The sequence below is a fragment of the Pipistrellus kuhlii genome, unplaced genomic scaffold (assembly GCF_014108245.1).
Source record: "Pipistrellus kuhlii isolate mPipKuh1 unplaced genomic scaffold, mPipKuh1.p scaffold_m20_p_3, whole genome shotgun sequence".
In the NCBI taxonomy this organism is placed as follows: domain Eukaryota; kingdom Metazoa; phylum Chordata; class Mammalia; order Chiroptera; family Vespertilionidae; genus Pipistrellus; species Pipistrellus kuhlii.
In genome coordinates, this window is record NW_023425529.1 from 106409055 (window position 1) to 106433439 (window position 24385).

Here is a 24385-nt window from a genome sequence, read left to right on the forward strand (position 1 = left end):
TAGGTCAATGCTCAACCATTGAGCCATACTGCTGGGCTTTACTCCAATCTTAAACAATTCCTATCTTTGGGTAAATTTAATGTAAACAGCAAAACTGTGTTCAAACTTCATCTCTATATTTGTCTTACCTAAGATCATTTACTTAATGCATTCCCTACCTTATTCATAAAGAATTTGAAATGGCTTAAAAAAACAAAAACAGATATAATAAAACCAAACAATAGGAATAAGCAAAAAGTCATGACTAAGAAAATACATAAGAACAGCAAGAAATTAGAATATAGATCTATTGGGAAACAAAATAGGTTTCACATTTCACATTATCCTTTAGAACCATGTACCAGGTCCTTAGAACTGCTCCTCCAAACCTTTTAACCTCATGGTAGATACAGAAAATTAGATGTGTATGCCACTGGAGTGAAAGGAAGAGAATACTAGGGCCAAGATGACTACCATGATTCCCCGAAAATAAAACATCCTCCGAAAATAAGACCTACTCACAGGTTTCCTTCTGAGTGAAATATAAGGCATCCCCCCAAAAATAAGGCCTACCTAGGCTCCATTCCCTCCACTGCTTATGAAAGTGCACGTGTTTCCTGTATTTTGGCAATTCGTCTGGATGGCACTAAAATCCCATCTTTAATCATTTCTAAGGGCAAGAAGGAAAAGATTGAACATGTTTTGGGCGTTTTTATTCTTGAAACTGAAAAAGCCTGGGTCACACAAGCAGTTATAAGAAAGTGGGTCGATTTAATGCTGCCGTTTGTTATGCGAGGGAGCCAAAGAGGTCTGCTAGTCTGGGATGCAGCCAGCACTCACCGCGCTAAAGACATGAAGACATTTCTTCACAAAAGAAAAACAGATCAGATAATGATTCCTGCAGGAAAGACGGCCTATCTCCACACTCTTTTTTTTTTTTTTAAATATATTTTTATTGATTTTTCACCGAGAGGAAGAGAGAGGGATAGAGAGTTAGAAACATCGATGAGAGAGAATCATCGATCAGCTGCCTCTTGCACACCCCCTACTGGGGATGTGCCCGCAACCAAGGTACATGCCCTTGCCCGGAACCGAACCCGGGACCTTTCAGTCCGCAGGCCGACGCTCTATGCACTGAGCCAAACCAGTCCTGGCTATCTCCACACTCTTGATATTGCAATAAACAAGCCATTCAAAGACAATTTGAGCATGGAAATTAATGACTACATTGAAAATAGAATGGAGAGAAATCAGGGTGGAAACTTTGTGAAACCTAAATTGCAAGAAGTTGTGACTTGGGTGAAGAATTCATGGGAGAAAATCACTGACAGTTGCATTGCAAATGCACTGCGAGCAGGCTACCTTGACAAGAAGTACTCACTTAAAGACAGTGCTATTGCTAAACATGAGAGATTTGGTCCACTGATTTTGAAAGAAATGGAGTCACAAGAAATTCACCAGGAAATTCAGGAACTGGATTGTTATGATGATGTTCCAGAAGATGATGACATGATTGTCATTGAATAAATGAGTAAATTCTTGATACTGTAGGATTCACAGTTTGTCTGGTTTGTGTTGACAACTACCGTACTACCGTACCATACACAGGTAATAAATTTCCTTTATTTTCACTTAACAATAAATGTGTACCGTATTCTTCTTCATGGAAAAATAAGACATCTCCTGAAAATAAGACCTAGGGCATCTTTGGGAGCAAAAATTAATATAAGACACTGTCGTATTTCCGGGGAAACAGGGTAGATTACCCCTGCTCTGCTACAGGGATCAGTTCTCGGAGCCAGTAAGCCATTTGGGCCATCCTAGTATGTTGTAGTGTTGTTCTTGCTGAGAAGTTCCACCTTAGAGAAAGCAAAGGGTTTCTCACTCTCTTATTTGAAAAATATTACTACTTAGTGCTTCTCATCAAAAGGACTGAGCATTATGATAGACAATAACTTCAAAAATAGCAATAATGTACAATGAATGAAGGAATTTCTGCACAGGGCTAACACAGAGTGGGGGAAAAACAAAATATAAATGAATAATCGAATTTCATGATGCCACCGTAAATAGACTTTCAACCAGGCTTTAGGTAAAAACTGGGAAGTAAACAGTTAAAATTTATGTTTTCCAGTGAAAACTAGAGTTCGTATACTTTAAAAAAGTTAACAGAGACACAGAAAACAGTGTGTGGTTACTAGAGGAAAAGGGGTGGTGGGTGGTAAAGAGCAAAGGAGACCAAATATATGGTGACAGATGATAAATTAACTATGGGTGGTAGGTACAAAATGCAAAATACAGCTCATGTATCATATTAATGTGCACTTGAAACCTTTATGACCCTATTAACCTATGTTACCCCAATAAATCTAACTTAAAAAAAGAGAGAGAGAGCCCAGTGGGAGTGGCCCAGTGGTTGAGCATCAACCTATGAACCCGAATGTCACAGTTTGATTCCCAGTCAGGGCACATGCCCTGGTTGTGGCTGGATCCCCAGTAGGGGTGCTATAGGAGGCAGCCAATAAATGAATCTCTCTCATCATTGATGTTTCTATATCTGCCTCTTCTTTCCTCTCTGAAACAATAAGAGGAGAGAGAGAGAGAGAGAGAGAGAGAGAGAGTGGGATAATAAGTTAACTAAGTATATAGAAAATAAGTTAACTAGTATATAACACCAGACTTGTGTGAAAACTGAGAGGCCCAACCACTACATCAGACTGGACAGACCATCCCCTCAGACCATGGCAGAAAGCTGGAAATATGACAAAAGAGGTCATTTGATGGCTCTGTTAGGTGTGCCTTTTATCTGTAACTAATCTTTGAAAAACTGTCTTCTGTTTTGCTTTGGGAACAAAGTTATAAACACTTAGAAGCCAAAGTAAATCCCACCTGCCTGACCGGGCAGCAGCAGAACCGACAGAAGTTTACCTGTTATCCAACACACCCTCGTCCTGAGGTTGTGCCCCTCTAACTTCCCATTCACTAATCATGGGCAGACAAGCTGTTTACCTATTCTCTGTGCCCATGAGGAAAAGCAGGCAACAAAGGCCTAGACATGATACCCGATACTTTAACAGAGTTAGAAAAATCTCAAATACCTGCCCTCCTGGCTCCTGCTTGAGATCTCTTTCCATTCCTTTGTCTGACCTTTCTTAGTTGGTAAAGTAAATCTAAAATATCCCAACCATGAAAATAAAAATGCCTGTGCTTTTCATGTGTATGTGTGTTTTTTCCTGTGTAGTGTGATGCAATGTGGTGATTGAAATGATATTTATTAGATGCCTGAAACAAATAATCACACAAATGGACGCAACAGAAACCTCAACCCTGTACCATCACGAAGCCCCTTTCTGGTTTCTAAACCCAGGTAGGTCCGAGGAGAGTAGACTGTACCTTGATCTTGTCATAGGCAATAAGTAGATAACTATGTGAGATATGCCAAGAGGATGTTTAAAAATTTTTCATTGATTTTAGAGAGGGAGGAAGGGAGAGAGAGAAACATCAATAAGAGAGAAACATCGATTGGTTGCCTTCTGTATGCCCTCCACCTGGGATTGAGCCCGCAACCCGGGCATGTGCCCTGATCCAGAATCGAACTGTCGACCTCTTGGTGCATGGGTCACTCAAACTACACTGGCTAGCAAGAGGGTATTATTTTTTTAAATTTATCTCTATTGATGATATTTCGTTTTGAAAGAATATTCGATAAGGAGATGCTCCTACTTCTCACCCATCCATAAAATCAACTTTTAGGAAACTACAAAACAAGTAATCAGTTATCCAAATTCTCTAAAGACAGCAGGGATTTTAACTGGAGTTTTTGTGACCATATTTCCATTATGACTACTTCCTGTGTTTTAACACTCACCGTGCATCATAGATGATACTTATTTTAGGTCTGCCTTCCCCACCATGAAGTCAGGAATTATCTGCCATATTTAACCACCATATCTATGGTGTTTCGTACAGTAGAAACATTTAAAATCTGCTGAATGGACTACCCACAGAAATTAAGAAAATAGGAAAAATATTTCTTTATACTGCTCTTTACTTGCCTTCACTTTTCCCACACTATTATCAGCTTAACCTCACAGTGACAGCAACAGGGACATGGCTCAGTCCTTTCTCTCTAAGAATTATAGAGATCCAAGAGGAACTGAACAGAGGGGAGGAGGTATATTAATTCCAGGGCTATGCTGAGTCACATTCCTGCAGTTGCAAGGAACAGAAACCCACTGGACAGAACTTAAGCACAAATGGGCATGTCCAATAAGAGAGGGAGTATCTCTTGAACTCAAAGGAAGAAGCCAGGCCAGGTTTCTGGGGGTTAGGAGGAGGATGAGAAAAACCTTCAGCATCACTGGCTCAGGATTATCTCCCTGTGAACCAAGTAGTCCTTCTTTCCTTGTTCAACTTTCCTTTAAGCAAATCAGCTTTCACTGCTTCTTCAAGCACACAAAAGCCTCACAGCTCTAGGGTATACATGTTCCCAGCTCAAGGGGCAAGCCTACACTGAGACTAGCATTTCCTACTTGAAATTCTAAATTCCTGGGAAAATCAGATTGGCTCAAGGGCAAATAGCTTTAACCAGGCAAGTCTGGTTTCTCCTGGCTCCCTCCCACAGAGGACATGGAGTTCCACAGAAAAGACAGGGTATGAGGACACTCCCAGAGCCGCAGCTGTGTTTGTTATCATGATGAGTTTACTCATCTTTCTTTGGTCTTCCACTCCCACGAGTTCACTCAGCCTTATCACACTGCCTTTTAGGCTCACTCACTGCCACCAAACTTAGCCTTCATAAGTCATTCTTTCTCATCTAATGTCTTCTGTTTCCTTCTCTCCATTAAACTTAAAATTCACAGTGTTATCCAGTACATGACAAATACTATATTTAAAAGGTGTTTTAATGGACAAAATAAGCCATTATTATATCTACAAGATATTTTGTCTTATTTGGAATTTGGATACTACTATAAACACACAGTGTGATCATGCCCACCAAGTGGTGTCCATATTTCAGCATCCAGATACACTATACCTTTTCACTTATTTTATAACTAATATCACATACCTGTCATTTAAGGATAATATTGACAAAAACACTTTTAAAAAGAAAGGATTGTAAAACAACTTGTTGGAAATTAAAAACTATTTCATGTTTTCTAATAAGCCAAAAATGTAGCATATTTCCTTATAAAATAAAATCATGCCTCTTGCAAGTTAAACAAAACTTAAATTCTTGTTCAGACATCAGTGACTATGTTATCTAAATGCATATGATTCCTAGGGACATAAAAGCAAATTTCTGACCAATTATACAGAACACAGTCTTTTGTTATTTTATCTCTCCATGGTAGTGGAATCATCTAACAAAAGATTATCTTGACCATATGTATGCCTTGTTCATTACAAATCCTGGCACCTAGCTTGATGATCTGTATATAGTAGGTACAGAGTAAATGCTTGACTAGAATGTATACTTTTACCTATGTATTTGCAAATCAACACCACATATGTCTGAGGTTTTACATGCGTTCATATAAATGTATAAATTGCCACAAGACAATCTTCTCAAACTGTAAGATGCTAGGGATCTTTTTAGAATGCAGATTCTGATTCAGAAGATCAGGACTGAAACCCAATATTTGCATTTCTAATAAGTTCTCAGGTGATCCTGTTGCTGCTGGTCTACGGGCTCCATTTTAATGTCCAAGTAATCCCTTTTTACTCCTTATACTATCAATAGAACACCACAGGTAAAGTATGCAAATGATTAGAGGGTCCTTCTTCTCAAAGGCTGTGCTCAGTCGTTATGAAAATTACAATAATGTCCTCAGGGAAACTCATCTTTATTAACAGATTCAAGTCTTCAATAGTATTTATTTATTGAGCACCTATGCCAGGTGCAGAAGCTGCAGCAGCCTTTTAGTCATTCTTGCAGACAACTTAATAAATGATGAAAATGCAACTCAAGGCTTCTTCTGTATTCTCAGTGATATTTAAATAAAGAGAGCATCAGAGAATGACAATTAAATGTGTATGAATGTGTATATGTTAAGGGGTTCTATAAATTATTGCTTAGGATCCTGTGTCATCATGAGGTTCCTATTAATGTTTATCTCAAGTACATTTCTTGTTTGCTTTCCCAAGCCTTCACCATTCTGCCCAGCTCTGCCACTCCTCTGCCTTTGCAGTCAAGAAAATGACCAGTCTCTGGGATCAACTTCAATTTTTTGGACCTTATAGACCTTCCCCGTCTCTTTCAGTGAGATGTTGTAACAATTCTGATAAAAAAGCAAGATCACTGCTCAGACTGGTTCATACCATTTAAAAGACAAGAAAAAAATCAATCAGAGAATTCATTTCCCTTTCCATGTACCTAAGTCCCCATTATCACCTTTACATATAATGGTGTCTGCTGGAGGTACAATAGGTAAGAGACAAATGTAAGTATTCAGAATTATAAGAAGTTTCTTCTTCACTAATGTAGGGTTGAGTACTTTGTTCAGCTCCGTGGTTATGACACAAAATTCTAGAGACACATAAAACCTCAAAGATAATTTCAAAATCACAGAAAGCCATCACATCCTTAATAATTCATTTGTTCATAATCAGGCAAATTGTTATTTATGTTATTACAGCATTCTTTTGCCAGAGGCATAAACATAATCACATCTACAATTTAGCATGAATTTATTTTAGTTACATTTTATAGCATATAGTTCTCAAACTGGGATACTTGTATCAAGAAAAAAGGTGCAAACTGTAGCAAGCCAGAGGGTATATGAGCCCGAACAGCAAATCTGAGGGATTTTTCTAGGATATCAATTTTAATTAAGATTTGAAAGAAGGGGAATAAGGGAAATGTTTACTAATATAACTGATCACGAATGTAAATAATGGTTTTACACTAAAGCAAAATGGAATAGGACGACCAAATTTCATTATTTTTAATGATAAAATACTAACTGAAAAGAAAGTTCCTATTTGGGAAGCTAAGTCTTCTCTCCCTACAAGGGAATATCTATCAGTATAAGAATCTAAGAATCAGCCGAGACTGGTTTGGCTCAATGGATAGAGCGTCGGCTTGGGGACTGAAGGGTCCCGGGGTTCGATTCCGGTCAAGGGCATGTACGTTGGTTGCGGGCATATCCCCGGTAGGGGGTGTGCAGGAGGCAGCTGATCGATGACTCTCTCTCATCGATGTTTCTAACTCTCTATCTCTCTCCCTTCCTCTCTGTACAAAATCAATAAAATATATATTTTAAAAAAAAAAAGAATCTAAGAATCAGTCATATCTTTTTCTTAAAGTATATTAGAAAGATTTGCTACTTATCAGTGTAAGGACATATTTCTCATGTAAGATCTTGGGGAAATGAGGTTGACTTCCATTTAGATTGTTTCAATCCTAAGAAAATTCTTTTAAGAACTGAATGTTCAATGTTAAATGTCTTGAATTTTAACAAATAACATAACTACAATACAAGGACAAATTTACTTCACAGATATAATCACTGGACAAAACTTTGAATTGTCTCAGGAAGTACTTTACAAAAAAGTTAAACGAAATGTCAGAGAACAGAGTGAGACTGTTGTAATCAGTCTATATGCTGTAGTCCTTCCAATAATCTCATTCAGAAACTATGCATATATAATCAATTTCAGAACAAATTTCTTATTTTACATACTGAGAGCTTTAGAAAATCTAAAGTGATTTACTGTGGTACTTTCCATTGATAATTCCAACCACAGGCATCACTACTCAAGAAGAAAATACAGAGAAGGCAATCTCAGAAGGAAGGGGAATTGAAATCAATGTTTAGTTTTTTAGACAGAAATTCAGATACTTACAAGGCATCATATGATATATGCTTGGCCAATATTGTCCACTATCTCTCTTTAACCATACGCGAACTGTCCTGTAACAACAACAACAAAAAAAGTGTTTTGAAATAAGTATTTTTAGTCATAGGAAAATTTTGATAGAAACCAAACCTGTTAATTATACACACATATACATATTTATATGAAACATATCTTAACTATACATAACATATCTTAACTATATAAAATATATATACATATATGCGAATATACCACATACGCCTCTCTATAGATCCTAAATTTAAGGCTTGTATCCATTAAGAATTATATATGACTCCTGAAATATCCCCATATGTCTATATGAGCACATGTAATGGTGATAATGAAAATTATTATTATTTTTGTTGTTGTTTTGCCACTCCGTGTTTATGATTCCCCCTCCCCCCCAAAGCCGGTTGGAAACATTCATGTGCCTGGGAGCTACTAGGTTTTACTATTGAAAGAAATGCAAAGAGATAAAATGAAGCAATATGCAGTATCTGACACACGGAGAAGGATTGCATAGTAAATACGTAGTAAATTATGTAGTCTTACCGGCCAGGCCAGGCCAGGCCAGTCTTTAGAGACAGTTCTTCCAAGCATGGCCTGGCAATCACATTCCTGAGCTAAAGAACCAGTCTTTGGGCCTACCATAAAACAATGAAATCCTATAGCAAAAGCTATGAGTGACATTCCAGGCCAGCTGGCCAGATAGAGAGCTCAGAGAGGAGGAGCAAAAGAAAGAAAAAAGTAGTCAAGAGTGGGCCATTGGGCTCTGACCAGTGGCCCCACCGTGAGTTACATGAGCCATGACATCATCTTATGCACAAGTCACCAAAACAAACACAACTAAGAGGTAAAGGGACAGTGTTCCATAGACCACAGAAAGTAGCAGACATCAAAGAGAAATGAGCAGTTCTCCACTCATATGCTAGAAGGTTATATATGAACATATATGTTACACCTACACTCCATATTCTTAAATCATCCGGGATAAAAATAAGACAAAGAAAGTACATATTTTCTTCAGAGAGTTGAACACTACCTAAACAAACTACTTAAGTCTTCATACTACATAGACTTAGTTTTAAATACTTTAGATTTTTTCACAGTTAATCAGTAGGTCATCTATAAGAAATATTAGGAAAAAGACTAGATTGACTACAGACAAAATAAATGTCATTATCTCTGCATGAACACAAGATACAGTGTAGTGATATACAGTAACAATACAGATACTTACAGAATCCCATCCTTCTCGTCAACTATCCTAATTTTTGAGAAGGACAGGCATAATGGTAAGTGATTTGTAAGAAGTTATTTGATACATATACTATTTACACACATATCAGTCCTCATTTAAATTATTTTTATAATATATGCCATTACATTTTAATATGGAGAATACCTCAACAAGAATAAATGCAGGAGTGACATCATAAATATGGCATAGTGAGAAGCTCCAGGACTCAGACCCTACGCCATCTCAACAGTGATTCTGACAGTTCTTGCGATCTCAACAGTTGATTTGGTGTAGGGTCTGATTCCTGGAGGTTCCCACTATGGGTCAATAGTTAAGCTTTGACCTATGAACCCTGAGGTCATGGTTAATTCCTAGTCAGAGCACATGTCTGGTTTATAGGCTCAATCCCAGTGTGGGGCATGAATGAGACAGCCAATTGATGACTCTCTCTAATTATTAAAGTTTCTGTCTCTCTCCCCCTCTCTCTTCCTCTCTGAAATCAATAAAAAATATTTAAGGACAAAACAAATACAAAACTCTAAAGTCTAGCTACATACTCGCAGGACACAAGGGAATGCTTGATGAAGTAAAAAGCTGGTATGCCAGTGAATTTCATGTTTTGCTAGTAGCTACCATCATGTATGCACTATTCCTGTAGCAGGCAGTTGTAGGAACAGTGGCCCATATTCAGAGTGGTTTGCTGATACCTAAGTGGGAACCCTGCCCTCACAAAATTTGGGGATGTGTGTTGTGATTTGCTGGCAGTTCACTGAAAGACTAGAGAAGAGAATGGCCATTGTTTGAATCCAGAAGGACTAAACAGCCCCAGGTAATGTCTGTCAAAAGAATTTAAATGGATAGAAAACCTTTCTTCCCTTTATGAAATCCTGGTATTAAAGGAAATCAGCCCTAGCCAGTTTGGTTCAATGGACAGAGCATCAGCCTGTGTCCATCAGTAGAGATGTGGATAAAAAACCTGTGGTATATTTACATAATGGAATACTACTCAAATGCAAATAATAATGATAATAACAATAATAATAATAATAATAATGAAATCTTACCTTTTCCCAACAGTGTGGATAGACCTGGAGAGTATTATGCTAGGTGAAATAAGCTAGTCAGAGAATTATAAGAAGCATGTGATTTCATTTATATGTGGAATCTAATGAACAAAATAAATTAGAAACAGACTCATAGATACAGAGAACAGAATGACAGCTGTCAGAGGGAAGGGCAGTTGGGGGGCTGGGTGAAAAATGTGAACGGATTAAGCAAAGAAAAAAAACTCATAGGCATAGACAAGTATAGTAATTACCAGAGAAAGAATATTAGGAACAGGTAGAAGAGGATAATGGGGGGATAAATGGTATGGAAGGAAGCTTGACTTGGGGTTGTGAACTACAACATACAGATGATGCATTATAGAACTGTACATATGAAACCTATAATTTTATTAATAAATGTCACTCTAATAACTTAATAATTTTTTGAAAAGATGTGAAATATAAGAAATCTATTCTAATAACACACAAAATGTTTTTAAGTAAAAAATTGTTATAAGAAATACCGAAGGACACCGTGAATTGACAAAAGATCCAATTCATCAAGAAGCTACTATAATTGTAAATATGTATGTGCCAAAAAACAGAGTAAAAAATGGTATCAAGTAAACATTGACAAATTGAAATGAGAAATCAACAGTTCTTCAATAATAATTGGATACTTCAATACACCATTTTCAATAATGAATAGAACATCTAGATAGAAGATCAAAAAGGAAATAGATGACTTGACTATAAACCACCTAGACATAACAGACATAGAGAACACTCCACCCAATGAAAGCAGAACACACTTTTTTTTGAAGTGCACATGCAACATTCTCCAAAACAGGCCATATGTTAAGCCATAAAACAATTCTCAATATACTTCAAAAGAATGAAATCATAGAAAATATCCTCTCCGACCACAAATAAATGAAGCACTACAATCAACTAGAGGCCCAGTGCACAAATTCACCCACGGGTGGGGTCCCTCTGGGTGGTCTGCAGGGATCGGACCAAAACCCGCAGTCCAACGCTGCCTGCCGCTCCCGTTCACCAAGCCCCACTGTGCCTGCCGCAGGCTCGTGCCCCAGCAGTCCCCAGGCAGGAGAGCTCGCCAGCCATAAGCCCTGCCTCTGGTGCCTTCCCAAGGGGGGTGGCCTGCAGGATTGGACTGAAACCAGCTCTCCAACGTTCCCCAAGGGGTCCCAGATTGCGAGAGGGTGCAGGCCACGCTGAGGGACCCCACTGGTGCTCGATCTGGCTGGGGAGGCACCATGGGAGGGCTCCAGGGTATGTCTGGCCCATCTCGCTCAGTCCCTTTTGGCCGAATCTCAGCAGCAAGTTAACCTACCGGTCAGAGCATCTGTCCCCTGGAGGTCAGTGCACGTCATAGTGATCAGTCAAGCAACCTTAGCATATCATTAGCAAATTACACTTTGATTGGTGGTTCAGTTGTTCTGCTGTTTGATCTATTTGCATATTTCCCTTTTATTATATAAAATGAGGGAAACTGGAAAAAAATCACAAATATGTAGAAATTAAACATCATAACCTTAAGCAACTAATAAATAAAAGAGAATTCATTAGGAAAACTAGAACATACTTTGAGATAAAAGAAAATAAAAATACAACATCTATATATATACATATATATACATATATGAAAAGCCTAAGCAACCACTCTACCATTCAACTGGTAACTATGACATGCTCTGACAAGCAAGGGGCAGACACTCTGATCTGTAGGTTAGCTTGCTGCTGGGGTCCAGCCAATCAGGACTGGGCCAGATGGGCCAGACATGCCCTGGAGCCTTCCCAGGATCCTTGCCCAGCCCAATCCTGCACCGGTAGGGTCTGTTGGCCTGGCCTGTACCCTCTCACAACCTGGAACCCCTTGGGGAATGTCCACAGGCCAGGCCAAGGGACCTCACTGTTACACGAATTTGTGCACCGGGCCTCTAGTCTATATATATAATGGCCATTCAAAAGAATGAAGTACTGATATATGTTAAATTGTGATTAATCTCAAAAACATTATGCTAAATAAAAGCCAGATTTTTAAAAAAATCACATATTGGATGATTCCTTTAATATGAAATGTCCTGAATTGACAAATCTATAGGGACAGAGAGCAGTTTAGAGGTTGCCAAAGGATGACAGTAGGGATGGATGGAGAGTGATTACTTAATGGGTAATGGAATGTTCTGGGGTGAAGAAAAGTTTTTAAACTAGAGAGCTGGTGGTTGCACAACCCTATGAATGCATGCACTTAACATCAAAATGAATTATACACTTTAAAGTGGTTAATTGTATGTTATTATAAATTTCAGCACAATAAAAATTTTAAAAGAATAATCAATAAAGGCTTTGCCTAAAGTTGAGGAAATCATTTTCAGTAATATGACAACAAGCTTGACAAAAGCCAATGCACTGAAGATGGCAGAGATGAAAGCCAGAAAGAGCCAGGCCTCAATAACAAACTGATGAAACAACCTTTAGACTAACTTTAGATTTGTTTGTGAAATAATTTTATTCCTTTTTACCTTAAGCCACTGTTAGGTAGATTTTATTAACAGGATCTGAATAAATGTTAACTGATAGACAAGGTTAAGGGAAGGAGTGTCTTTCCTTAAGTTTTGGGTTTTTCCAAATACACAGATGATGCTGTCATTCACTGAGAAGAGAAATACTGGGAAAAAACTAGATTATGGGTGAGGGTCATTAGTTCACTTTTTAACATTTATATTGGATGTGTCTTTGACTGAATTCCTAATTAATGAAAAATGAGAAATATAATTATAACTTATTATGTGAAGTAGTTGTGAAGATTAAATAGAACATTTAAAACTAAAGGAGAGTTTGGATTGGGCCTGCAGGGATTGTGAGAGGGTACAGGCACATAGCAAGCATTCAAGTTTTGCCAATAAAATTGTCATTATCATCACTATTTTTTAAAAATGAATTAATCAGCCATAGCATGGGAAAATTCAAGATCCAATACTTTTCCTGCTTTGTCAACATATTGAACACTTTAATCCTTGATATAAGGTATTTTATACTCAATCTATAAAGGTGTCCTGTAAATTATTTATCCATTCCTTTATGCATTTCATTAACATATACTGAGACATCTGTGATGTCCCAGGCATTGTGCAGAAATTCTACGTGAATAAATAAATATATGATTAAAAGATTAGAGATAAGGAATTAGAGATAAGAGCTGTGAGCTATTATATATCTATGTAAGGCCATGTAGGAAAGGTAGGAAAGGGCATAAGGATTAGGAAGCAATGACTCTGGAGGGATGGCATTACTATTTCACTTATTTCCTTCATTGCACTACTACAATCTGTTATGTGATCTATACGCATGTAAACGTAATTATTATATGATTCTCCTACTACAAAATAAGCATGAGGATAAAGATTGTCTACCCAAAACCTGGCAGAGTGTATGGAATATGGATATGAGAAATATTTGTTGGATGAATAAAAGTAGGTGTTAGTCCAAGGTAGCAGACTGCTGCTTGCCTACCCAAAATACATTCTCTTCTTCCTCCTTTACAGCAGTTAAAGTATAAGATGATATACACATATATGTACATATATACCTATATATATATATATATGACATGTGATATACATAATATACCTGAAATGCATGATATACAAGATATATGATACATACCACCTTATAATTTCTATATCTGGCCTTGGGGAGCACTGATTCATCTAACATCACAGTAGTATAGCAACCTATGTGCACATAGCTTCACATGTAATTGCCATTCAAATGGTCTACAGTTATAAATTTATGATATTGATATACACTAAGTGGCCAGATTATGATCTCTGAATGCATAATGATCTGGCCTCTCAGTGTATATCCTATATAATAAAAGGTTCCCTTAACCAGGAGTTCGACCAGCAGGCAGGCCAGCCAATCGACCATGTCTCCTCCCCAAGGCCAGGCTGGCCAGACCCCACCCATACAGGAATTCATGCCCCAGGCCTCTAATATATCCTATCTAATAAAACAGAAACATATATATTGACTATACCTCTACTACACCCACAAGCCATGTCCACCAGCCCATCAGGAGCGAATATGCAAATTAACCCAACAAATATGACAGCAGCCAAGGAGCTGGAGCAAGCAAGAGGCTTGGTTGCCCACCCTGACCTCCGCTCAAGGCTACAAAGTTTCAATTATAGAAGATAAATAAATCCCAACAAAAATGGTGGCAGCCATGAAGCTGAAGAGAGCAGGAAGCTTGGGTTTCCCCTGACAATGGAGGAAGCCAAGCTTCCCACCTGCCCTGGCCTCCGCTTAAGACTATAAAGTTTCAATTATAGAGGATACATCCATCCCAGATACCAGACTTCTTGGGTGCTGGGGGTGTGGCCGGCCTGCAAACCATCATAGGTCCCTCGCCTAGACCTTCCCATGCCCCAAGGGAACCCCCACCCTGATCCGGGACAACCTGTAGGGCACCCACCCATGTACCCGGCCTCTATCCTATCTAATAAAAAAGTAATAAGAAAATTGACTGTCACTCCCACACACAAGATGGCTGCCCCCATGTGGTCAAAAATGGCTGCCCATGTGGACACAAGATGGTCGTCACAAGATGGCCAGCAGGGGAGGGCAGTTGTGGATGATCAGGCCAGCTAGGGGTGACCAGGCTGGCAAAGGAAGGAAGTTGAGGGCGACTGGGCCTGCAGGGAAGGGCAGTTGCAGGGGACCCAGCCCTGAAGGGACAGCAGTTAGGGGAGACCAGGCCTGCAGGGTAGGGCAGTTGGGGAAGAGGGGGACCAGGTCTGCAGGGGAGGGCAGTTAGAGGTGACCAGACCTGCAGGGGGGGGGGCATTAGGGACAATCAGGCTGGCAGGGGAGCAGTTAGGCATCAATCAGGCTGGCAGGGGAGTGGTTAGGGGGTGATTAGTCTGGCAGGTAGAAGTGGTTAGTGGTAATCAGGAAGGCAGGCAGGTGAGCAGTTGGGAGTCAGCAGTCCTGGATTGTGAGAGGGATGTCTGATCCGGTAGGATCAGGCCTAAACAGGTAGTCGGACATCCCTTGAGGGGTCCCAGATTGGAGAGGGTCAGACTGGGTTGAGGGACAACCCCCCCCGCCCCCGTGCACGAATTTTGTGCACTGGGCCTCTAGTGTGTGTGTGTATACATACAATAATCTGGCCACTCAGTGTATATATATCAATACATAGAAATGAATATATGTCTTATATACAGAGTATTTCCAAAATTATATACAAACTTCAAATAATTATTAATTCCAATGGGTTAAATTTGAAAAGAAAGCAATATCAATTGAGCTATACAGTCTGTATACATTTTTGTATAGGACATCCTATATATTGGTATATATAAATATACTAAAATACACATTAGTGTTTCTAAAAATCCCAGTAAAGAAAGTATGCCTCGTGCTTGCTACCGCAACACATATTCTAAAATTGAAATGATACAAAGAAAATTAGCACAGCCTGTGCTCACTGATGATGCACAAATTTGTGAAGTGTTATGCATAAATATAACTAGTGCAGGTTTGTTTTAGTTTTTTTTCTTAATCCTCACTTAAGGATGCTTCCACTGCTTTCTTTTTTCCTTTCTTTTTACACATAAAGAGAAACATCATTTGGTTGCCCAGAATCTAGGTATGTGCCTTGACCAGGAATCGAACTCCTCACCTTTTTGTGTACACAGATGTACACTCTAATCAACTCAGCTACCCAGCCACTGCTGCTTTAAGATTTTTAAAAAAATAGTTATATAGGTCAAAGAGTGGCAGGATAATATTAATTTTAAATTTTAATAATAGTAATTTTTTTTCTATAGAAATAGCCCCTGAAACACTTTGCCTATACATTTCATCTTTAAAATAGCCCTATGAAACAAAATCATCCGTTAGAGGTGAAAGTCTAAGGCCCATAGAACTTAAGTAATTTGCCCTAACTAGTGATGCTCACTAGTTACATTTTAAATTCAGTACTCTTCTTTCCTGACCAGTGTAGCCCCGTTGGCTGGAGCATAAAGTCCCACACTCCCACAGGTGTGTGGTTAAATTCCCGGTCAGGGCACATACCCAAGTTGTGGGTTTGAAATCTGGTCAGGGCATGTTCGGGAGGTAACTCATTAATGCTTCTCTCTCGCTCAAACCAATTTTTAAAAAAGAAAGGAAAATAATCTCTTTAAAAAATAAAATAAGTATACTACCTTCCTTACACCAACATTAGAACAATTGATAATTTTTACAATCTATAAAAATTTAAAGAAAAGTATCTGTTCCTTTAACTTTAGATGAATAATGGCAATTTTAAAAAGAAAAAAGGTATTGCATCCAGGAGATCAAATATACAATTGGGATGGCTGGAATTTCCTAGATAAATGTAAATTCCACTATACAAAGCATGTATTAATTTTTCTTAAAACCATATTTAAAAAGCAAAACAAAAAGTTTTTAATAATGAGTGAAAATCTTTTTCCTTAAAAGGAATTTCAGAAAAAAAACAGCTGTGATTAAAAGCCATCATGAAGCCAGTAGAGGTCAGTGTACTGGAGAAGATGCATGGCCAAGCTGAAATGCAGGGCAACTACATGCACCCACCACAAAGCCTGACAGGACCACATACAATGCACCGCCCCCACTGTGGGGTCCTATTTTCTTCTCCCCGCCTCATCCTCTCCCTCAAGCTCTCAACACCACGCAGAAACAGACACTGTGAGAGTTGGGAGAGAGAAGCAATGCTCACTTCAAAAATAGGAAGGCAAGATAAGCCAGTGGCTGGGCTATTTTGAAAACAGCATAATCTTATTGTGTTGGACCCAGCTGACTACATGTCAATAGGTTAAAAAAAATTACTTTTAAATATCAGCCTTAAATACCATTCCTTAAATTTAAAAAAGTTTACCTTTTTTTCAAGGTAAAAATAGATAAATTGTAGCATTTATCAAATATCCACTATGATCAGAGCTGGTTTGCTCTTTCATTGAGCTCTAAATAAAATCAGAGAAGGAATCACATTTTATCATAGTTGGCATCTATCCAGGGCCAAGCCCCACACCATGTCCAAAGGTGGTGCTCATTATTTGTGACAGTTCAAAAGAGTCAGTCAAAAATCCCTCTCTAGACAGCATGAAGGTCCCTGGAAAGTATTATGCTAAGAGAAATAAGCCAGTCAGAGAAAGATAAGTATCACATGATCTCACTCATCTGTGGAATCTAATCAACAAATAAACTGATGAACAAAATAAATCCAGAGACATAGAAGCATGGAACAGATTGTCCAGTCTCAGAGGGTAAGTGGTGGGAAGGGATCAACCAAAGAACTTGTATGAATATATGCATAACTCATGGGCACAGACAATAGGGCAGTTGAGGGCCTGGGGCAGGCTAGCAGGGGTCAATGGGGGGAAAAATGGAACATATGTAATACTTTCAACAATAAAGTTTTTTTTTTTTTTTTTTAAATCCCTCTCTATAGTCACTCAATTCCCATCTGTCCACCATCAGGAAATTCTCTAATTACATCTGCACAGAGGCCTTGTGGTGACATGGCAGCAAAGAAACTGGGCTGATAGCAAAGTATCTTTACACTGTGCTGGGTAGGATAATGGGAAAGAACTATAAAGCCTTTATTCTACAGCTCCAGCATTTACTTCATCCCTAAATAAATAAGGAAGGGCCAAAACTGGTTTGGCTCAGTGGATAGAGTGTGGGCTTACAGACTGAAAGATCGCAGGTTCGAATCCGGTCAAGGGCATGTACCTTGGTTGTGGGCACATCTCCGGTGGGGGGGGTGCAGGAGGCAGCTGGTCGATGTTTCTCTCTCATCGATGTTTCTAGCTCTCCATCCCTCTCCTTTCCTCTATGTAAAAAATCAATAATATATATATATTTTTTTTTTAAATAAGGGAATGATATTACTATGCTATTTCCCATTCCACCCCAACTCTCTCTAAGGAATCGAATCCAATGCCTTCCTAAGCTACAGTCTTAACTAGAATGAGTATATCTTCCTTCCAGGCAGCTCTCAGCCCAGTAGTCTGCATGGCCTGGGCTAGGAAATGTTAGAGAAAGCCTCCCAGAGGTGATGGTGTCGGAAATACAGGTACGGAGGCACTTACCAGAGGAAAGGGGGAGAGGGAGAGGTAGCATGTTCCTATCAGGGGAGCAGCGCATGAGCACCGGGAGGAAAGAGCAAGCAGGGAGGGCACAAGGTGGTAACAATGATAAACAAGCAGGACAAAGCAGCAGGCAGCGGGCCAGCTAGGGCCACTTAGGGCTTCTATGCCCCGCTGAAGAGTGTGGATTTTACTTTGAGGACAATGGGGAGCTGTTAGAGGATAAGCAGCCACTCACCAACCATAAATTTGTTTGTTTGGGAGAAGCCTGAGAAGGGGACTAGAGTTTGCCACCCCAAAATATGCCTTTTGAGAAATTGAATATTTTAAGCTGGTTATTTTTCAGAAACAAAAGACTCAGAAAGAACGTTTGACCCTCCCCTTTACCTGCCTCAAGGAATTCAGATAAACCTGCTTCAGGAAGGAAACTTTAGCATATTCGCCTCAGAATCTGTGAATTAAGTGTGGCAGACAGGAAGGATCCAAGCAAGTTTGTTTGTTTGATTCCATGTTCGCTCTTACTCATCAACCAGTAAATCGGCCGCTTTCCTTTGGAAGTCCCAGACCCCTACTCCCCCTCCTTTGTCCAGAAGGACATACACGGCTCAACTGCCCAATGTGCCTTCATATCTCATATTCTTATGGAGGCTCCATATGTATATACATAACAAATTTGGACATTTTCTACTGTTAATTTGATTATTAGTCCAGCAGAAGAAGTTGGAAATGTGGGAGGAAAATTCTTTTTTCTGCCCGTACACCTGGAATAAGTCTCATTACCCTGAAGTAACCGGGACAGTGATGTAGGTAGTAACCAGACAAAAAAGAATGAGGCCAAGAATGAGGACACATATTAGAGCATTTAAAAAGAAGAGGCCTCTGGACTTGGAGGGTGCTGAGTGCCATTTATCAATAAGTGAGTTTTTTGGAAGACAATGTTGACTTCATTTGCACTTGCAGAGTTTGAAGATGATCCAGTTAGGGCTATCAACTTGAAGTCCAGGAGCAAGACCTGAGCTGAAAATTAAGATGTGAGAGACACCAGCACATAAGTAATAGCTAAGTCATTGATGAATAAGTATAAAAGAGAACTGGTAAGATTGAAGACTCATGTGGTACCTGGCATTAATAGCCTCGTTGTTGCATTTCATTACTGTTTAAGGTTCTTCCATATCTAGTGTCTTAGCTATTCATAAAAGAGTGTTGCAACAGGCCCATTTTCCAGGTTGGAAGGATCCAAAATAGTGGTGGACTAGGTAAATGTTACACTCACCTTCTCCCAAAACCAAACTATTATAGAATTACAACTAAAATATAGAACAATAAATCTGAATAACCAACTGAAGACTAGCTGAATCGAAGTCATATAAACCAGGATTTATGGAAGAAGCCATATCAAGACTAGTGGGAAAGGTGGAGGTGTGAAAAGAGCTGGCCTCACTCCCATGGATGTGAGATCTCAGCTGGGACATCTCAGCTGCAAAGATTTCAACCCCACTACAGACTCTCCAGCCCAGAGCACCGGAGCCGGGAAAAGGTGCCCACATAGCATCTGGCTGAGAAAGTCAGTGGGAATTCTGTATGCCAGGCAGAGACAGAAGTCTGCTAGGGAAAAAGGTACCCTCCTAAAGAGTCAACGTACAGAGGACGGGAGGACGGACTGCAGTTGTGTAAAGAGACTGGGGTTTGTGGCTCTGGGGAGAGAGCTAATGGGATAGCTGCTGGGACTCCTGTGCTGGGTCACTCTTCTGTATCACAGACTCATCTTTCCTAAGTGGAGCACTCCCTTCCTTATAGCATCAGCCTAGGGGAATGCAATAGCCTCATCCTCAGGACTCGCTGCTGAGAAGCCAGCTGCTAAGGACAGGGTAGAGAGATCTGGGCAGACTCAGGGGGTGTCAGTAACTGAGTGGTGCGGTGCTGGAGTGGGGGCCATTCGCCCCACTTTTTCATGAACCTGACTGGCATCTGCCCCTTATCGGGGATCCTCAACCCCACCCTCTGTTCTCCAGGCCCCATCCTGCTGAGGTCAGGGAAGAGTCTGGGGCAAACTGATTTGTGTGGCTCTGGGTCAGGGGCCACTCCTCCCACCTTCCCCAAGCCTCACTGGCACCATCCCCTCACAGAATTCTCTGGCCTCACTCTCCCAACTCATAGTAGCTCCACACTGTTAAGCAAGGGATCCAGGCAAATTCTTGGATTGAGTTGTGTGACTTTAGAATGGGGGCCATTTTTCCCTCTCACTCCCAAGCAGTGCAGAGCCCTCTCTTCAGGCTGCCAAATATTGGAACTGTTTGGGCTTGATAAACTCTGCTCAACCTGACAACTCCCTGAGACCCTACCCCACCACAGAGGTCTGTAGACCCTTGGCGGGTGGCAGGTACCTTTGCTGAAGGGCCTCAGACCCATCACTGGCACTGAGTTTAAACCTGTAGCAGTCTGGTGAACACCACTCACCCCTACCTGGTGCCTCACTGGGAACCTACCTCATGTAACTCATGAGGTGGTACCTCATACCACCAGAGGCTCTTTCAGCAACTGAGCAGGTGGAACAGGTGAAAGCAGACTTTAGGGTGCCTTTTGCTGACCTGCTCCTGGGCCCATTGCTGGTAAAAGCTAGCCTCGATGCTCAGCCTGATACTTCCTGCGCACACTCGGGCCCAGCAGAGGCAGCCACAAACTATGGATTGCTGGTAGCTCCAAACATGTTGCCAAAGGCCAGGCATAGATAGCATCTGACATTGACCTGCACCAGAGTCCCTCCCAAAAGCCCCAGAATCAACACACCCAGTGGCCAGCTTCAGATAACATCAGAGCAGGATACTGTTAGCTTCACAAGTTAGATCCAAAGGGAGATCTCAGCAGGTTCCAGACTCAGCATGGGGTCAGCACCTGTAGAACAGCTTGTATGCTGTGGTCGAGGTTGATCCTCACTGTCAGCCAACCTGAGGGTCAACCTCACATATGAACGGACCAAGAGCAATCAAGATGCAGTTACAATAGGAAGGTCTACATAATCCACACAAGGGACATTCTTGGAGCACCCAGCTCAGGTGATCAAGGAAACTGCACCACTGGGGCTCACAGGATACCTACTACATAAGACCACACTACCAAGACTGGGAGTCTTAGAAGATCTACCTAACACAGAGAAATAAACACAAAGAGAAAGCCTAAATGAGGAGACAAAGAATATTGGCCTCAAATGAAGGAACATGAGAATATCCAGAAAAACAGCTAAATTAAATGGAGGCAAGCAACTTATAGCATATAGAATTAAAAAAAAATAGTTATAGGGATGCTCAAGGAACTTGGTGAGAACTTCAAAACAAAGAAAGCAAGCATAAAAAAAAGACATAGAAACCATTAAAAAGAAATCAGAAATGAAAAATACCCTAGAAGGAATAATTAGTAGGTTGGATGAAGCAGAGTATCAAATCAGCAATTTGGAATAGAAGGTAACAGAAAACACCCAGTCAGAGGAGCAAAATGAAAAGGAAAAAAAAAAAAGGAAAAAAAAAGAATTTAAAAAATGAGGACAGTTTAAAAGATCTTTGAGGCAACATGAAGCATAACAAAATCCACATCACTGGGGTAACCAGAAGAAGAGAGTGAGCAAGGGATCTAGAACCTATTTGAAGAAAGCTTGACTGAAACTTCCCTAATCTGGTAAAGGAAAGACACAAGTCCAGAGTACCAAACAAGATGAACCCAAAGAGACCCACATCGAGACACATCACAATTAAAATGGCAAAGGTTAAAGACAAAGAGATAATCTTAATAGCCACAAGAGAGAGACAGTTACCTACAAGGGAGCTCCCAAAAGATTATAAGCTGATTTCTCAATAGAAGTGACTGGCATGAAATATTCAAAGTCATGAAAAGCAAGTACCTACAAGTCTACCTTACCCAGCAAGGCTATCATTTTAAATTGAAGGAAAAATAAAGAGCTTCCAAGACAAGATAAAGCTAAAGGAGTTTGTTAACACAAAACCAGTATTATAAGAAATGTTAATGGGTCTTCTAAAGAAGAAGGAGGAGGAAGAATAAGAGGAGGAAGAGAGGAGGGGGTGGTGGTGGTGAAGAAAATAAAATAGAGGAACACAGTTATAAAGAACAAAGTGGCAATAAATATGTACCTATCAATAATCGCTTTAAATGTAAATGGCTTCAATGCTCCAATCAAAAGACTAGAGGCCCTGGCAGGTGGGTTCAGTGGCCAGAGCATGGCCCGTGCATTGAAGAGTCATGAGTTCGATCCCAGTCAAGGGCACATACCTGGTTACAGATTCTATCCCTTGCCCTGGTTGGGGTGCCTGTGGAAGGCAACCAATCGATGTGCATATCCCCTACCCCCTTCCTTCCACTCTCTCTAAAAACCAATGGAAAAAAATATCCTTGGGTGAGAATTAACAAAACAACAACAAAAAAAGACATAAGGTAGCTGAATAAATAAGAAAATAAGATCCATATGTATGTTGTCTATATGAGACCCACCTCAGAACAAAAGATACACACAGACTAAAAGTAAAGAGGTGGAAAAAGATACTTCATACAAATGCAAAAAAAATATGCTGGGGTATCCATACTTAATCAAATAAAATAGACTTCAAAAACAAAGTCTATAGTAAGAGAAAAAGAAGAACACTACATAATGATAAAAAGAGAAATCCAACAAGAGGCTATAATCCTTATAAACATTTATGCACCCAACATAGGAGTACCTAAATATGTAAAGGAAATCTTGATGGACAAAAAGAGAGAGACTGACAGTAATACAGTCATAGTAGGGAATTTCAATACCCCATTGACATTGATGGATAGATCTTCCAGACAGAAAGTCAACAAGGAAATAGCAGCTTTAAATGACACTCTAGATCAGATGGATTTCATTGATATCTTCAGAGTATTTCACTCCAAAGCAAAATATATATTCTTTTCAAGTGTACATAGAACACTTTCTAAGATAGACCACATATTAGGACACAAAACAAGTCTCAATAAATTTAAGAAGATTGAAATCATATCAAGCAATATCACCCTAATAAATTTAATAAAATTTTTAAAAATAATACAATAATTAATAAATACTAACACACAAAGTAGAAAAAAAGGGCCAGAGACAAACCCCTGAATAACAACAGTTAAGAGGTGTAGAACAAAAAAGCCCTGTGAAGACTTTAATGTGAGGCACCAAGGAAGTAGAAGAAAAACCCTTTACTTCTCAAGCATGCCACGTGTCCTAATTTTGGGGCCAGAAAATAAGATCATTATAAACATAACTAAGAAATGAACCAAATTCTCAGAAAAACATAGCTACAATTTTTTAAAAATATATTTTTATTGATTTCAGAGAGGAAAGGAGAGGTAGAGAGAGATAGAAATATTAATGATGAGAGGGAATCATTGATCGGCTGCCCACTGGGGATTGAGCCATCAAACCCAGGCATGCGTCCTTGACTGGAATTGAATCTGGGATCCTTCAGTCCATAGGCCAAAGCTTTATACACTGAGCCAAACCAGCTAGGGCTAGCTACAATTAAAATATAATAATAATAAAATAAAAACCTATATAGGTCACTTTTCTGAGAGAAAAAATTAGAGATGGTCACAAACAGTATACTACAGGTTGCTAAGTTACCGAATAAAAAAAGATGGGCGTCTACCCATGTTGAAATCTAGGCTTTAAAAAATGTATGCTAGAATGATGCAACCTTCATTAGTTACCATAGCAATGAGTTTCATTTTACAGGGGACAATTGTTATTTTTGCCACCACTGAAGTAAGGGGAGGGAGGTGGAGAGTAAAACCTACTGTGTTTTGAAGACCCTCTATTTTTAGGGAATATTTTTCTAATAGATCACACATTTCAACCTCAATACAAATAGAAGGCAGTCTCTAGGGATCTGCAAACATAGGAAAACTTTGAGCAAAGGAATGTCTGTCAGTCAATATCTTTCTGTAGTTTTCAGTCACTTGCTTAAGCGGGAAGAGAGAGAGAGAGAGAGAGAGAATGCCTCTATTGCAGAGAATGTTGCAGAAATTCTTGGAAAACATACCTGAAAGATTAAAGATGTTTTGAAAAGGCCTATTTCTCTATGATAATTTGT

General features: G+C 39.6%; 1 protein-coding gene and 1 non-coding gene across 5 annotated transcripts in view; one reads left to right on the plus strand and one right to left on the minus strand.

The window, feature by feature from the left end:
* Positions 1-24385, minus strand: part of WDFY2 (WD repeat and FYVE domain containing 2) — a 168947-nt gene that overhangs the window by 95853 nt on the left and 48709 nt on the right. For all 4 annotated transcript variants that reach the window (XM_036455240.2, XM_036455241.2, XM_036455238.2 and 1 more), the window contains exon 2: positions 7831-7898. In XM_036455240.2, coding sequence (XP_036311133.1) covers positions 7831-7898 — 68 coding nt within the window. The remainder of the gene's footprint in view (positions 1-7830; positions 7899-24385) is intronic.
* On the plus strand, positions 15578-15684 carry LOC118731004. The gene has a single exon (XR_004991716.1). It is a non-coding gene; the product is annotated as a U6 spliceosomal RNA (small nuclear RNA).